General features: G+C 35.7%; 1 protein-coding gene across 5 annotated transcripts in view; it reads right to left on the bottom strand.

The window, feature by feature from the left end:
* The window catches only part of DCLK2 (doublecortin like kinase 2), an 84,946-nt gene that overhangs the window by 19,763 nt on the left and 46,775 nt on the right, over window positions 1–18,408 (bottom strand). For all 5 annotated transcript variants that reach the window (XR_007166123.2, XR_007166124.2, XM_013175309.3 and 2 more), the window contains 4 exons: window positions 17,358–17,452; window positions 8,044–8,116; window positions 6,697–6,805; window positions 2,841–2,898 (listed from right to left, as the gene is read on the bottom strand). Coding sequence is in view for 3 of the 5 variants with exons in the window: in XM_013175309.3 (XP_013030763.3) it covers window positions 2,841–2,898; window positions 6,697–6,805; window positions 8,044–8,116; window positions 17,358–17,452 (335 nt within the window). In the remaining 2 variants the exon portion in view is untranslated. The remainder of the gene's footprint in view (window positions 1–2,840; window positions 2,899–6,696; window positions 6,806–8,043; window positions 8,117–17,357; window positions 17,453–18,408) is intronic.

Here is an 18,408-nt window from a genome sequence, read left to right as displayed (position 1 = left end):
CTAATGTTTAATGCACTGATTAGTAGCATGCAATTCATGCATTTGTGAGCAGAGCACGAGAGGTAGATGTGATCCATTGTGCATAAGCAGTGATTAAAGATCTTATGCTACTTTAACTTCTATTTCCAGGGTTATTTATAGTGCTCTTGCCAAAGCTTTATGTGGCTATGTAACTCAGAAACCACATGCCATGTGTGCATCTCATTTGGTGAGTACGGTGCGGCATATATGGGTTCAACAGTCACACCTTTGAAATTCAATTTGAAAGAGCATCAATTGTCATTCTGAACAAACATATGTCTGCTCCAAGCAAACGTGCTCTGGAGAAAAAAAAAAACAAACACAAACAAACATGAAGCAATTTTGTTAAACACAATGCTGAATTTCATCATCAGACAAAAGTGAACAGCCACAGCATACTAAGCCTTATGGATGAAAGCCTGTAAATTCAAAACTAGTGTTAATAGTCCAAACAAAATCTAGAATCTTATTATAGATTTTTCTACCTAAGGAACAGGTAACATACTCAATTTATTATATCCATTAATTCTGACTGAGACACTATGCTTCACCTATGCCTTCTTCATTTAACTTGACTCAATTGTTAATTGTTTTAAATAAAAACCAAGGCATAAGTGATCTTTATTTAAAATCACTACTAATAATGTTCATTTAAAAAAGATTCCAAAATGTTGCTGAGCTACTGTTTTGATGCCTGTCTTCAACATGCTGACTAGTGTATAGTTACTTATTTTCAACCACAACAATGGGTTTGTCAATTTTTGTCATTTATAAAAATAATTCTAAAACTTTTTATAACATTCTCCTGGATAGTACAATATAGATTTTAGTCTACATTCATATGTTTTATTTACAGATAAATTAACACATAATTAACATTTAGCCTGCTTGTAGAAAATGCATTAGTCAACTGTATTCAAGTTTTAGGACATCCAACATAAATTGCTAGAGAGCAGTGAGCAACTTACAAGTCATGCATATTTGGTTCAGATGGTTGTTTTTAAGATAGGGCTTATCTTGGCATGTGAGAGAGGGTGAGGAAGGACTAAGCTGTAGCAAATTTTAAGTATTTTATTTGTTGAAATTCTTTCTCGACAGTTCTGGCACTGCCCTAACAGCTATCAACATCTTCTTAACCACAGTCCTCTGTTTACACACACACACACACACAACACATCTGTATGCAGCTATACAGATACTGGTCCTTTCAAAACAGACAGGTGTACATCCATAGTGTTATTCTTCTTTTGTTCTTTTTTGTTTGTTTTGAAGTAGCAGCAATGCTAACTAGAAAATAAGTCTAAAATCTACTGCATAGAATGGCTTGTCTGTCTCCAGACCATTCCAATTCATGATACTTAAGAGGCTGACTCAGACAAGTAACAGAAACATCTGAAGCTGCAAGCAGTAAAAATCACCCAGAAGTTTTCTTTTGCAGTAAACCACACTAGCTCGTCCTTCCAACAGCCGAAGAAATGCCAACATTTAAATCTCAGTAAGGCAATTCTAGCACTGTTTTTCTTGTGGTTATACATTTTTAAGATTCCTTTCTAAATTCTCCCTTAAATAAACTTAGAGAATATGAGAAAAAGTGATGGGGGGAGGGAACATTCATCTCCTACTACCTAATACACAACTTAAAATCTCCACAGATTGACCATTTCTGTTAGAGCACCTCTAAGCAGAGGTCCAGAGCAAGTCATCATAGCAAGTAATGCTAGTATACAATTAGTATCCGGTAATGTGCCGCTCCTTAGCATACAAAGAACATCACACAGACTTACAACAGCATCCTACAAGGTCACTTCTAGCATTTGTGACTCAGAACTGTACTGTAAGCAGTTACTCCATGTAATTGACAAAAAGGATACCACTGAATTAAAAGCCTGACTTGGTTGCAAAGTTAACTTCAGAATCATTTCAGTGTGGTCATTTACATACAAAATAAGGTATTTGCATCAAAAAAGACTGTCTTTTTAGTAACCTTGAGAGAATGGAATTCATGTCCTGCTCTCAAAGTCTTTAATCCAGAATTTGATTGTTAATTAATACTGTGCCCCAAGTTTTCTTTTAGCTAACGCTAAACTATCCATTTGAGTCAAGCTCCTCAAGAGCACCTTGTTTTTAAGGTATATTGTTCACAGGCAAAGCAGTTAAAATAGAAGTATTTTATGTTTTTGTTATTTGTTCTAACACATAGTCTACATTCTTGATTGTGTTTTACCTGTTGTTGATTTTTTTCCTTGTTTTTAAAATCCCTGTAGTTGTGAGGTGGTGTGTGAAACTCTAGGATACTTACTTCCATTACGTAACATGCTCTTCTGTTGCGGAGGAAATTTTTGTCTTTTTCTAATGTATTAAAAATAAAGCATAATGAATTCTCTTGTTAAGAGATCTTTGTTCTCAAGGATGTGAAACTAAATAAACAGAAAGAAATGGTTGAGAAAATTTCTTTCCAAATATATATTCTGTATATAAAAGGAGTATGTATAGCCATAAAAAGATAAAAGTAAGAGGCAGAGAGGGAAGGGAATTATATAAATACAGATATAGCAGCAAATTTCCTCTTATGTTTTACAGATCAAAATCATCAGGCTATATTTCATCAATTTCTCTCTGATTGGTACAGGTTTTTTTTTTTTTTTTAACTCTATAATCTAGCAGACTAACACTCACTGCTTTGCTTCTTGGATGGAATATCATCACCCTGTTGAACAGACAGTCAGAAAACCCAAACACACCCACCATTTATGACTAATGAGCAGCTGCTCGTGCTGTTTCTGCTATTATTCTTATGCATGTAAATTGTTGTACGCTACCTTTCCACAGCATTTAGCCTTGTCAATGATCTTCAGTGCAAACTCCTTTCCTGTGGATCTAGCAATAAAAATATGAGAACAGTTCATCAGAATTAATCAGAAACCAGTCAACATTATGTGGCATTATCTGTAAGAATATAGATCTTAATGCCTTGACCCATGGAGATTGCTGACAGAAAATTCACAGAATGGACTTGATTTTGTTTTTCATTTTCTCAGCAACATTTGTGCCTGCTGTTTCCCTGACTACCACAACCTGGCTCACTTTGTATATTAATCCCAGGCTCCAGCTGCAATTCATTCTTCTGTGACCTAGCACTCACTTTAATGCAACATGCAAAATCTGTCTTAAGCCTTCCACTTAGCTTTGTTCAACTGCTAGGCTTTAAAGATAAAATCATGCATGTTTACGTGTAAGTGAGCAGAAGAAAAACTGATACCCTACTGGAAAAATTTAATAGGATTCAGTAGAGCTAAGGCCTTCTGTTTTATTACAGACTAGTCTAAAATCCTGCTGGATTTCTTTAGGTGCTAATTTTGTCCTTTTGTATTTCGTTCATTCTCTATTTTTATTCAGCATTCTATGGAACTCTGTAGCAAGTATCTAAAGTGACCGGACGTTTGAGAAGGTGGTTATATACGAAGTAAAAAGGATGACTATTTTCAATAAATACTGTCCCTGAAAGAAGGAGCTCTGTTTTGCTTTTTGCCCCTTTAAGCAACAAAAATGTTCTACATTTCTTCAGAAGGGGAAAAATGAGAAAGAAGCACAAGTGAATGACTTTTTTTAAAAAACAACAAACAAACAAAAAACACCAAAGATGACATTACTACTTATATTAAGGATGAGTTAAAATTAAATGTCCTATTGCTACTATATTGTTTCGTATTAGTACCAAGAGACTCCAGTGTCCCTCAGAACAGCACTAACCTGTATGGTTAAAAATAAATAAATAAAAAATGGAGGCAATTACAAAAGGAAAAATCAGGTACATTTTAAAGCTTACAGTTTAATTCTCACTATACTTTTTTGCATTAGATACAGCTAATCAAAATGACTACTTTGCAAAAAAGGAACAGAGTTACTGTTTCACAATCAAATTATCCGTTATTGAAAAGATGCAGTACAGAATTTCTGCTCTCACAGTGCAGCTGTATCTGCTAGGTTGTCATAGTTACAACCTGATCCAGTATTTAGACAGAAGTGCTATCTAAGTGGTATCTGTGAAATGCTATCCTCTTACAGACCTGATGTAAAATCTACTATGAATACAGTGTATAATTCAAAATCGCAATTTATGTTACACTAAATTAAGTGCACTATCTGAAAGTCTGCAAACAACTGATCAGCAAAACCCACTTAGGAAACCTTCAGCATTTATACTGTGTAGAAAGAGGAGTTAACATTCACAAAGCCAATTCATTAACCAATTTCAAATCCCTTCTGCAAATGTCCCTTATAACACCTAAGAAAAAAAAAAAGGATATCAGCGACACAATTTGTGTGCTGATATCACTGCCTATCATATTGACCAGTATTGTCTGACAGGTTTCTGGCATTCTTCTATCTAGCTGTCAGTATCCATCTGTTGACTCATGTCTTCATATATAGACATATAGGCACCCTTTGCAAAAGAGAGCATTTAATTCTTTTTGTAGAACAGCTGATATAATGGGATCCTGGCTTTATAACTGAGGCTTCCAAGCACAGCACTATGAGAAATTAGATATAATAATTAAAAAGAAATTAAAAAAAAGAGAATTTATAGTTGGTATTTCCTCTCTCATTATTGTTAGCAACAATTGCAGTATATTTATTTTATATAAAATTCATTTAATAATGCTTCACTAAATATAAAGGTGGGATCAAATACAAAACTAGGTAATCAAGTTTAAATTTTATTTTTCATGTTTTTAAATAATTGGAAGGTTGTCTTTCTAGTCCAATCCTCTCATTCCAGAAAGCACAGAAGACATTTAGAAACCCAAGTGACTTAGCAGCCCATGTCCCATTTTCAGCGGAACTTATGTGATTTCCAAAATGCATAGCAGTTATTCCTAAAAATATTAGCTTATGTTATCTTATGCATTTAACCTGATATCTTTTATGAATGTTGTTCACTCTGTGGATAACAAAGGATTTGTGGCCAGCCTTACAGCGTGTGGGAAGACACTGTGAAGCATCATTCGCCGTTTCTCTCAAGCCTCTTATGTGTAGCTTCTTGCAAGACAAAATGGACAGAAATCAATTTTCAACACAGCTGGCTATATTGCCTTTTCACAATTTTTGTATCAGACCTGCAGTTTTTAATGCACTATGGAAATGATTCTACTTTGATGTGGAACCACAGTTTCTTGGTAGAAACCATTCCAAAAAAAAAGAAGCATTAAGACCATGGAATCTAGATGTTGACACTGACGAGAAGCATTATCTTAAACCTGCACGTGCTATAGGAACTTGTTTGGAACAGTAACTGTAGCATACTCAGATCACTGTTAGTCACTTTTTTTTTTTTTTCTTTATCAGTACTGTAATCAGCTAGTATCTCTAGAAGCTGCCACCTCAGTCTTTATTCTTTAATATATAAACCTTGGATGCTAGTATATCACCTTCTCAAAAAGGTATTAAAAATAATGATCATCATTCATTGCTATAAACCAGAAGGAAGTATTAGATTTGTGTTGCATATCATCTGCCAATATTATCCTCAGTAATGGAGAGAAATGAATCAAACACAGTATCAGGAAACCTTTCTCTTGAGGAAAAACAGTAATGGCTGCATAATGTTAGGGATTGTAAGACCCATACATCTATGCTTAGCATGTTCAGCCTTACTGCCTAACCCTTTTGGCTCATTTGGATGACTCGGAAAGAGTGTCTGTATACGAAGCTATGATCTGCTAGACTGGAATGAGTTGTTTCCATTCATAATTATGTTTCTTTTAAAGAAAACCATCAGACAGAGATCAAATAATAGAAACTGTTCCTGTAAGTTCTATGGTTTCTACAGACATTTGCTGAATTTGCCTGGTACTTGTAGTCAAGTTGGAGATTCTTCATAATATTTAGGAAGCTGACATAACTCTCGGAGTGATGAAGATAGCAGAAGGTGGTTCTAAAACATAAACTGAGAAAGTGACAGTCACATCATCTGCTATGTTTACACCAGCAGCAAAGTGTGACACAAAGCTTGCAGGGGAAGAGCAGTAATACAGCACAGGTCTGTAAAGGTATCCTGCCTACCCCAAGGGAAGTCATGCACAAGAATATTTCAGAGTCTGGAATACTGAAAGACTGATTTAAGTCCCTGGCTCCTCATCATACTACCTCACCGAACAAGCAAGCAAAAGGGAGTCAATAGCACAGGCTAACTGCCACCGACTCTATACCTTTAAAAATACTTTGCTCACAGTATTACCTAAAGCTGTGAAAAATCATTTAAGCAGCAGGCAGTAGGATATTACAGCAGCAGAACTGCTGAGGCAGAGCTGAGGTGCTCTGGGAGACTGCTTAGATTCCACATAAAATTTCCTGCCAGCCACAACAGCCTTACCTGTGGTGAGAGGGAGTTTCTTGAAGATCTACAGGGTTTTCCTTAAGAGCTTCCATAAGAAGGTAATACCTCCTTAATTTGGGGGATAAAAAAGCCATGTTCCACTGCTGCTCTCATATTCCTTTGCTGGAATAACACATAGAGAGCTCTGTGTGTTGTGCTATGTCTAGCTCTCCTGAAGCATAGGCGTATCTTTGCAACTGCTCTTTGTATTCACCTCATCACATTTTTCATGCAATTATGCTAATACACAGCTTTATCCAGTAAAATAAACAGCATTACTGAACATTTTCCTTGCTCACCGTTCTATGCACTCCTTCACAACAGCAAAATTGCCATCACCAATCACCTTTCCAACTTTATACTTCTCTAGAATGGTGGATGACACTAAGCACTTGTTTCCATTCACACCTGCAAAAAGGCAAGGTCAGTAACGAAGGAAGAGAGGTGTCAGCAGGATGTAATGTATCCCCCATAGGCAGATACGGAATAAGGATTCATAAACACAAAACAGAAGTGAAAAGTAAGCTGTTTTCCTCACAGCTTATTCTCTTATTTTTATCTTATAAGACCTAAGAACATAACAATGAACAAGGTAAGGCTAATCAGAGTTATCTGACCTTTGAACACATAAATCAAATATTACTTTGTGTGTGGATGTACTTTAAAAGTAATGAACACAGAATATTTTCTGAACACAAAACACTTGTTTTGAAGTATCTTTTTGATATTTTTGCATACTGAAAGCAAAAAATGGAAGTAAGATTCATCTAAAAGGCAGGTAAAAAAAACAAAATGGCAAGTAAAAATAACTTTATTAAATAAAGAGCATAATCCCATCCAATTATTTTTTTCCCCCTTTTTTTTTTTTAGAATAAAGCAGGCTCTACCATTGCCATGATGAAATCATCTGCTACACTTTTGTTTCTTTCTTTTAATGTGGCAATAAGACCTCGACCAATGAATACGAAATTTGATTCCTACATTTCTTATTCCATAAAAGATGATACCAAAAAAATAAATCAGCAATAACGGGAATTAAATAGTGATTCAGAGGCACCAAGTCTTTGATCATTTTTAGAACGCACCAAATGTTTTATCTGTTGAACTTCTTCAAGTTCACTTAACTGTTGCTGAAACATCCAAAATGTAAGTTTGATAGCTGCTTATTTTAGTATTTTTAAATTTAAAAAGACTTTAAAATAAAATTTTAAAGAAGTAACATTGATTTAAAGAGCTAAGGAACTAAAGGTTAAGTTTAGCTAAGGTCAGCTGGTGGGCCTAGTGATTCTACCTGAAGCACCACATGCAGTTATGAAGAGAACCTCACTCTCAAACCAGCCGTAACACATTTCTGGTGATGCCCTACAAGTCACGTTCAAAATCACTCAAATTCTCAAGAGTGACTAGTGAAAAGGGGGATCCGGTAATATGCTACTATTTGACAAAAAAGAATAAAATTTATTTTCTAGCTTTACGGCCTTGATGTAGTAAATGCAATTAACAATTTTTCTGATTGGCTGTTAATAGGGTATCAGGTATCTCAGAACAAAAAGTGATTTGAAGACACTGGAAATCATCTGACATTGCTGAACCAACTGTTACTTAGAGAAAAAATTTTGCAAGGAAAGTAATTGTTGGTGTCTTACCTTCAGGACTCTGGCAACGGAGTGATTCAGGTATACCATTCACATTGGAAGAAGATCCACCATGTGGAGGGATCTATGAAAGTATGTAAGATCTTGTTATTTCTCATGGTAAAGTACTCACAAGGCGGCGGAGAAATTTCGAGAAAACAACAGCAAATTTACAAATTTTCAAAAAGCCTGAAAACACCTATAGAGAGTCAGTTTACTTTTCCACTTCCATTTTATTTTCATTCTTGCTTTCTCACAGTTCATCTTCATTATAATACATCAGTGACACTTTCACCAACTTGAGATGCAACCTTGATATTCCTGTTTACATAAATAGTCGAACACATTTCAGCAAGCCTATAAACAGCAAAGAAAATTTCCTCCCACTGCACAAACATTTCCCTCCTCATTCTGTGGAACAAGATCACTACAATACACTGCATACTGGTTAAAATACATTTTCACATAAATTCAAACCCAAAGACAGTCATCTCCAGACAACTACTGAGTGGCCAGTGCCACAAGAACGCAGTCCTTGCTGTATTCTAACACATCTATGTCACAGATGGCAGTGTCAGAGGTTTCCTTAACTGAACTCCATCAATCCACACCCTCTTCAGATTAGCACTGAAGCACACTAGGAAGGTGATGTAGAAATACTTGCATGGCCTACTAGTTTACATTTAAAGAACAGAATTTTGGTATAGGTGGCCTAGAACATGTATGATAGTCAAATGTGCTAGACAATTTAGCAGTTTGTACTTTAGGTTATTATGGATGTAAAGACTCAAGGCATCTACAAGACCTTCACGCTAGATGTCTGTGTAAAAAAACAAGTATCTAACTGATTTTGAAGGACGAAGTCTGGAGAAAATTGCTTTTGCTGCACTAACAACTTAACTGGTGCTCGATCTGAATCTTCACAATTCCACTCAAAGTTGTCCTGTCATACTGCCCAGGGATATACACAACAATCAGATTTTATTTTTAAAAGGAGTGGAGGCATATGAATGAATGCAATGAACACTAAAACATACTGGATCTATTCTATGCACCATTGCTTTTATAAACTCTCCCATTACAGTTAAGTGTAGTTTAGTAATTTAATAAATTCTATTAAATATATTACACTATAAATATACTTCTCTATGTAGCATTTCTTGCTGTTCTGTTGAGTTCCAGTACCTTGTTTTCTTCATGGGCTATTATAATAGTTCTCACTGCTCACCACATCAAGGATTAAAATGCTTCTCTGCCTTAAGCTCAGTGTCTGTGGAAATGGCTTTGCATGATACCGGGAATGCAAATGCAGCATTTCCCATTTTAGCTGACATTGTCTGGTTACACTGCAGAATATTTTAAATCATTAACACTATTGTCAATGAAAGAACTGAATTGACAGATAGGGATATTGTCTAAAGGCTCATGAAATGCTAATGAATGCTTAAGTTTCTAGTGGCAGCTGAACTGCCAGATCAGCTAAAGGTACAGTAACTAGAAGCTGTACAACGTAATGTTGCAGAACCTCTAAAACAATGCTGTTTACCAGCATTTGGCATAGAAGTAGCAACAAACAGCAACCAGGCAGCTACTACTACTACACATTGCTAAAAAAACATAAATCACGCTATGTTAATGTAGCTGTATTTCTAAACAACCTATTTGTTTAACAAGGTCCAGGAGCAAGGACAACTGGGTTAAAAGACATTGATGCAAATTTATGAGTCAGTTTCTTAACCCGTCAGTCACATCTTCTTCAAGCGTGAAGCAGGGATAACAGAAGAGATCACTGCAAAGCGTTAGATCACTAATATTTTTTCTGATGACTATTTTGGATTTTGAGTGAGTGACAATACAAGGGAATACCTAGCCCACATTTCCAACTTCCTTCATCCTTGTAATCAAGTTAGAATGTGACTGGGCACATTCCTTCTTGCCACAGTGTTTACAGGAAGGAAGCAAATAGGAGCAGGAAAAAAGAGGGATAAGAAAAAGAAAAGGTTTATTGCTACTGTTGTGGCAGAGATGCTGGATCAGAACCTGAAACAGTAGGTTTAACTTTAGCTCTGCCAATAATTTACCTCGTGGTTCTAGAGATGAGAGCAAACCCACACTACCAGTAATTTGGAAGCTGTGGGTCTGGGGGGTCTCAGTTTCTCAGCAGCAAAACCAGACTAGTTATTTCCCTCCCGTGTCATAGCACAGTAGAAATAAATTCTCAAGATGTCTGTGAGGTGCTTGATTAGCTAGAAAAGGTTGGGAAGAGGTCAGAATTGATAACAAGTGACACATAATTAAGTAACTATTATTAAGAAAGTGATTTCTAATCATTTAAGTAACCAGACGTAGTATTTGGAGTAACTTCCACTGTTGGTATCCCACTTGACTGGTTCACTAGTCATGCCTGAACTAGCAAGGAGATGAGAAAAGGATACACGCTGCTTTGATACTATACTAGTGAATATGCATGGAATCTATGATCACACTGCAGATTAGACTTGGAAACAATTCCTTCTCCTCTATTCCAATCCACACAGCACTACTGCTCTGTTTAAATACTGCTCCCCTTACACATGATAAATTCAGAGTGCACAGGACTTAAATCTACCCTCTCACTCATATGCAAATCCTAGAAAACTCAGACCTGAGGGAGAATTTGACTTCTTGTTTTCAAAAGCTCACGTCGGAATTTAGAGCAGCAACGTCTTCAAAATAAGCCAGTCACCTCAGAATGGGGATGCTACTGGCCATGAACACCTAATGCTGACAGTCGCTCATGTGGTGTTTGTTATTAATTATGCATTATGCAATACAAGACATATCAGTCATTGCCTTTACTTCCCTCAGGTTGTCTCCCCACAAGTAATTTGTTTCAACAGCACAGCCAGAGCCAAATGCACAATGCAATACAATTGTTAGAGATACTGATACCGTCTCAGTGAACACAGTTTTCAAAACTAGTTGCAAATCAATTTACAGAGTAATTAAATATGCTATAAAAGGTTGCTAGCAAACCTGCCCAACTGTATTGTTGTTTTGTTTTTCCACACAAATACACTGAGATGATTTTTCTGTGGAACCATTTTTTTCAGGCTCACAAAAGTATTCAACACATTTCTCTATACTCTAGACTATTTTATAAGATTGACTGTGGCTCATCTCACCAGGTTTACCAATATGACACACCATTTTCTCAGAAACACTCACACTATTTTTTGTCATATTTGTGAATATAATACACGTACTCTAGTACCTAACATGGCTACTGTACCTTGACGTTAACTAACCGTCAGGCATTTAGCATTCTTCCTTTCATCTCTGCTAATATCCAATCTGTTAAAAATTCTGCATTATTCAAACTGGTTCTGGTATCCAAGAAGGCAAACCTATCTTTAAAACTATTTAAAGGAATGAAATTCTTTTATAGAAGAAATTTCTAGCATGCTGTCCATGTATACAATTTACCTCAAAATATAATTTGTACTTTAAGAAGTTTCAATGCTAACATGGTGAAAAAACAACAACAAAAAGTTTTCTCTACAGAGAAAGTCTAAATTCTGTATGACTAATATCCAGTCCTGTCCACAGGAGAATTCTTCTGTTTGATGACTCCCTAAACAACATTATTACTTCATTCACAGTAGAACACCTATTTCTAATACATAACAGATAAATACTAATTAAAGCACTGTAGGATTTTTTTTTTAGACATATGAAGTATGCTGTGTCTATTGGTGCCAGACAGCTGCATCCTGCCAGATATTCTATCAGGTTCTCTACTTTTAAGTTAATGATAAGAAATCAAAAGAACAAAAAAAGATCAAGCAAAACCTATAAAAAGCCTTTAAACCATCACAGAGTCCAAGAGCATGAACTGAAATGAGTATGCAAATGTAACATGATGGATAAGTAGCAAGGAAGGACTGGTCGGGGTCCCTTAAGATCTGTTTCGGAATTTGAGTCTACGATTTAGGAGTGAAAAAAAAACCAGCAGCTTGTCAGTCTTCATTTTAATTATGCTGCGTCTACTGGTCCAGTACAGATGACTTTTAGTAAGTCTTTTGAGTCAAAACAGTACTGTACATCAGAAAAAAAGTAAATCTAGTGTTTGTATTTAAAATGGAAAGGTGGAGGGAGATAAAGTAAAACCATGTAACTATATATCTGGTAGGATTTTATTTTTTATAAGAGTGTGAGGAAGTCTACACATAGGATAAACCCATATTCTCTTGAAGTAGAATGGTACCTTATTTGACAAACCTTTGCACTCAGTGGTAGATTAATTGTCTGTGACAGGTATTTGTGGAAATGTTTTGGGCTTTTTACATATTGAATGGGCAGCCTCTTGCAAATACATTGGATGGTGCCTTCTAGAGCATGTTTTTCTGTAACGTTACAGCTTTCCACCTAACGGTCTGTTTTGCCTGTCTGGATAGAAATGGAAGACTTTTTGCCATCATATTGCTAGGTTTACAAAAGTCCTGTACGTGTACATGCAAGTGCTTCCTTGACCTCAGTCAGACCTCTTATGGTTGTTCAACAGCCTCATACTATGTCTGATATACACTAAATGTAATGCCTTTGTCCTCCAGCACATTCATAATGTGCTAAACAGACAGATCTGTGTGGCACATGTGTACATGCACCCACACCCTTCTGTTTAGAAAATTCTAGTCAGAAATACACAAATATTATTACTAATATTTCAAGGTCCTGTAAAATCCTCCAAGTCTATCTGTCCAAACTGAGCAAAAGTCTAATATTGTTAACTTTTTCTCAAGGTCTGATCTGGCATTGCTAAGGTAGTCTTTCAATTGACAGCTAAGAAGAGAATGTCAACTCTCAAGCCTTTAGAAAAACTTGATATTCTCAAAGAAGCTTTCTCTGTCTTCATGAAAGAATTAAAATTGCTGGTGAATCTAATTGTAGACTACAAGTATTTTAGTGAAATTGTGAAATAACTATTTGTAGAAGTATTCTCTGAAATCTGGGAACACTTTCACAGTGTCACTGTAACTCATCTGTGAAAAGCTGTGGTAAAAAAGGGCAACAGGATATTTTGAAACAAATGAAATCATATTTATATAATCAGTATTTCTAGTTAGATATTGTTGGTATTTATTATAATGCTCAATACTAACAAAATCTGTAAGACAGAAACTATATACAAGAACTTCATAAGTGAAACTCAAAATCACCAGTAGCCCACCTGTATCAAGGAGCTATACCTGTAACAATAAAATAGCCAATTAACACTTAGTGATTTTGCTAGCATTATTTTGAGCATACATGGTATTTCATATCTATTATGTCATACATTTTATTTCTCGGCTCTGGAAACACTGAAGAATCATGTCAAGATTTACCCTTTCTCCTAAAGAGATTTTGAGTTTCGTCACGTTATGTAAAGCTTTTAGTGAACGTAAGACAGAGGTGAGAGGACTTAACACTGAGTGCAAAACATCAGTTTCCCTTCCAGCAGAGATTATCCAACTCCTCATCCGCTCTATGAGCAAGAAAGATGGTGAATTGTAACTTCACCACGGGCAACAGGTAAAGAATTCCTCAGAGAACCGCTGTTGCCTAGGTTGGATAATTCCTTGTAAATATTCTTAATATGCAATTGCTAACAGATAGACACGTGTACAATACTGAAGATTAAAGCCTTGATGAAGGTAAGGTACTAATCTCTCAAATCACTTAAGCACATGTTTAACTTTAAGTACATTAACAGTCTCAAGTAAACGGGACTACTCAATAGCTTAAAGTTAAGCAAGTGCTTATGTTATTTGTTGGATTGGGTTTTAATACCCTTTCACTTTGGTCATTTGGTCAATCAGTCAAAAAAGTAATAGAGACAAATTCAAACACTATTATTTAGCATTGGGTTTCTAAGAAACGCCTTAAATGTAAAGCTTCTTTATTAGTACAATTTTATTTCTTTAAAGAGATGTCAAGACTTCATAGTACTTATTTTCAAGAGGGAACAACAAAATGCATTCAAGTAAGCATAAAAATATTGCAACACCACTTTTCAAAATCTCATACTTAATCCAGTAACTGATCATTTTTATGGTAAAAATCGTGCTCAGTAACCCCTAATGGCGTTACATATTTGAGTCTATAAACACACAGAACCAAATAAAAGCACTAAACCATGTCACCTGTCTACAGAACAGAAAAAGGACTCCTCAGTCATTTGTCCTGTGCCAACTAATGCAGTATTACTATTATTTCTTAATCCATGAACAAATTTTAATCTCCATAGAAAACTTAATAGAAAGATAAAAAGCTCAGCACATTAGCTCAAAAAAGCTTATCATACAGAGCAGTCATTTACCTCATGCCCTTACCTGTTACTTTTTATATTTGAATCCTTACCTTGAAACAAACTCTCTGCAAAGTCAAATGCTTAGTAATGGGCTAAAATTGTGAGGTTAAAAATAAACAATAACAAAAATACATAGCAGCACACAACTGTGTGTGCTTCTTTAATGAGTATCCTTATTTATTTACTCATCTGTACTCAAAAGACAATATCCATATTTTTCACTTACTAGGATAAAGGCATTTATTTGGGGTTGTGGGGAAATTCTGTAGTTTTTATTATTCTGCAACCATAGCATAAAATCCTAGGACTTCAATGTCACCTCAGACTCCAGTAAAATCTTTTTAAACACTTCTGCAAAACTGGGATGTTGAACAGCACACTGGCCTACTGTATGTACTGAACAATTAATAGTACAAGGGTACTCTAGTTGGAGAGTGAAAAAGAGGCAGAAGGAAAGCCCTTCTCTTAAAAGATAGGCTGTTCATCAGGACTGTTTCCTGCAAGGAGATTCTGTGCCTGAGCATACCACTTCTGATAAAGTGCTGTAAAGCAGAAGGAATCCCTGGGGACTGAAAAGACTTTACTTTAAAGGAAAAGTGGCATGCAGAGAATATGATGTAAGATGTGATGTCTGAGACTGAGAAAAAAATTGCTGTTACAATCAGTATCTTTTATAAGTTTACTGCCTTGATACCTAGCACTAGGCTGATCTTCAAACAACTTAGCCAGCTTCTAATCTATAGTGATGTATTTTATTTTGCTCTGTCTTTCCATGCAACATTGTTTATAAAGGACAGTTTGTGTGCAGCTGCTCTGGTGGCCTGCTCTCTACAGGATTTGTTCCCTTTTCCTGCTAACTCAAGCTCACAAAAAATCATATTTTTAACATTTTTCTAAGTGTTCCTGTTTCATGTTCTATAAAAATAAACATGTATGCTTTATAAACAACAAGGCAGCCACAATGCTGCATTTTCGAAGCCAAAAATCTCAGAAATATACTTTATTCCTTCACTGTCTGCCACAGTATTTATTTATATCTACGTTTTCATTCAACTGTCATGGCACCTTCTTTAAATAAGTGCAGGAAGCCGGACTACTTGTCTGTGCAGTGATGTAGTCTTAGCAACAAGGAATTCTTTAACAATAGAGTAAAGCAATAATCTCAAAATATTAAACTTGATCTCTGCTTTCTCTCTGTTTCCCTCAACAGACTGACCAAGATCAATCCTACAAAAATAATAACGGTTTTCTTAAAACAATCTGGTTTTGCATAAAACCATGCTTTCCATGTTACTGGTTTTATGTTGATTAAGTAATACAAAAGTATTACTTCTAGAACGTTATGTTCTAGACAAGAAACTGTGTGGTGCACTTGATTGTTTTGGAATTTATTCTGAGATTCACCAGCTAACTTTCTCTGTCTTTAGTCTCAGGAGCGCAGCTGGGATCCTCCTACTGAAAAGATGCACCCCAATGGGATAAAACAAGAGGTACTCACTACCTCAGGTCCAAGACGATTAATTAGTTTCTGATGTTTTCTTTGGCCAGAGGAATGAGTTATTTGACATGAAAACCCATTAATACCCAGCACCAATGAAATTCCAAAATGAAAATGTACAAGAGCTTACTTCAGTGAGGTTGACAGTGAAGGGGAAGTACGACATGTCCGCTTTGCTGAAAATTGCTTGTTACTAACAGAATTATCTGCTTCTTAATGGAGCTTTAATCTGCTAAAAGCAGACTAGACAGTGCAGGAAAAAAAAAATGAACCAAATTATCTAGTTTCTAAACTTGTAGTTTCACTAAAGAAAGAAAAAAGAGCATGTGTTAAATATAGCACTGACAAGCTGAGGGCTTTGTGTAAATTTTATATGAGAGCTATCCAGACAAATTTTAAGACCACAGTTATAATTTTCAATGTCTGAACTATAACTGCTCTTGAAAATGCTTTAAAAGAGAAAGACCAATCCATGTTGCTTTGGAGATAAGAGTACAGAATGGTACAGATCATCGACACTAAATTGCTTCAATGAACCAAACAACTAAAAATATATTGAAATTTAACGTATAAATCAAAATCTTTTCTCAAAATTATCACAGAAGCCTGGCAGAAGTCAGCGTGCTACTCCTTGAAAAACAGACAAAGATGCGGCAACAATTAGCATGTCAAAACCCAAAACTAAATACTATTCAAATCACGTCCTTTTGCCAGTCCCTTAATTAAGACAACAGTTTTCTGCAGAATGTACAGCCTCTTCACAACTGTTGTGTTCACCAGTGGGAGCTATTACTTGATCAGAATAATCAGAGAAAGAACCATCTAGTGCGCTTCCACAAAGGCTGCAATTGATGATTTCATAAGAAAATTCTCCTTGAATGGACAGCTGCACAATGCAGCTCTGCTGTGCTCCAGACCATTCCTTTTATTTCACCAAGCAAAAGGCTCAGAGCAGCCTCTAAGAACTGTACATGTTGCCATTTTTTAAGTAGGAGAGGAGAATTCTTTTGGTGCAACACAGAGAAAAAGCTGCCAGACAAAAGGACACTCCCAAAGGAACACCTCACATGCTTTTCAGATTGCATTAAGTGGTGAAATTGAGTGCCGTGGATGAAGAGGGGTGCTTCAGATGAAATTTTGATCAATACTACAGGATGATAAGGTATCCGGAAGATGATATTACATTTAAATAGCCTAAGGGAATATAAATTACTCAGGGAATTTCTGCAATCTACAAAACAATGGAAAATTTGAAGGATAAATTGACATATTCAAGCCATCATCACCACCCTCAACCTTCCCTAAGCTGAGTTTCATACTGGAAGCCTAAGACAAAATACAAAAATCTTACTTCAGCTCTCTTTTCCACCTTAACTCAACAATCATACTAGCAAGGCTGCCCTACAGAATTATAACTCTTTCTATTCTTCAGTGCTAATGTCATACATCATTTAATTAATAAGGGAATTGAGTATTTTTGATGGTTCTGCTACTTACCTTGAGTCCACGGAAGCTGCCTGGGCTTGTTGGTGAAGAACTGGAGGACTTTGTAGATTTTGGGGTGGACAATTGACTGCTTGGGGTTCCATTAACTAGCCAAAGCAATAAATGCAAACAAATGGAAAGAAAAAATGAGTAAAAGGAAAACAAAACAAAATAAAACAAAAAACAACACCTAACTTGCTTTTAAACATAATATACTCAAGTCTGCATACAAAGATCAAAACAGACTCATCAGCATTTAGGAATAAATTATATGCTCATGTGACACACAATTGCTCCCCCAAAACCCATGTGGCTGGATATCAGACCAAGACAACAGACAATTAACACATTGCCATTCCAGAGTTTAAAAAAGCCTACTCTGTACTTTGCCAGTGGAAGAGCTTTGGGCAAATAATAGCCATAATCTCTTTAAATTCCATAATTTATTGTGATATAGCACAATAAACTATGGAAAGAGAAAGTCTTCATAAGCACATACATTGAACTGTCCACCTCTCCTTTTTGTATCAATGATTACTTTTCAGGTGGAATGTTTCACAGAACATACCCTTTTTGTATTTTTTTTCCTTTTTAAGTTTTTGTTTGTTTGTTTTAAGCAAAATAGGCAAACGAAGTACGAGCTGTTTGTCTGATACGGAACTTGACTAGAAGTTCAGAAAAAATTGATTTAGTTTAAAAAAAAAAAAAACAAACAACAAACCAGCACCTAAAAGCTAGTAGGTAATTCCTGAACTTCCAAGAAGTTCAAGTATCTGTTTGTAGTATTTTATGAAAACATTAAATATTTTCCCTCTTGACTTCAGGAATTCATTCATCTTAAGTCCACTTTTCCAGGGAGGTCTGATACAATACCTGTTGTATCTGTAGTGATTTGAGTAACATTTAGGTTACTCCCTGTATTTTTCTGAAAAAACAGACTGATGAATTTCATTATGAAAATAACATACTGTTCATCACACACAATGCACAATATGATGCAACATTATTTCCTCTCTAACTGAACCTCATTTTTCCTAGGAGAGGAAAAACACTAGGCAGAAAT

This window comes from Anser cygnoides, chromosome 4, assembly GCF_040182565.1.
Source record: "Anser cygnoides isolate HZ-2024a breed goose chromosome 4, Taihu_goose_T2T_genome, whole genome shotgun sequence".
NCBI lineage: Eukaryota > Metazoa > Chordata > Aves > Anseriformes > Anatidae > Anser > Anser cygnoides.
This window is presented reverse-complemented; position numbering and strand designations above follow the sequence as displayed.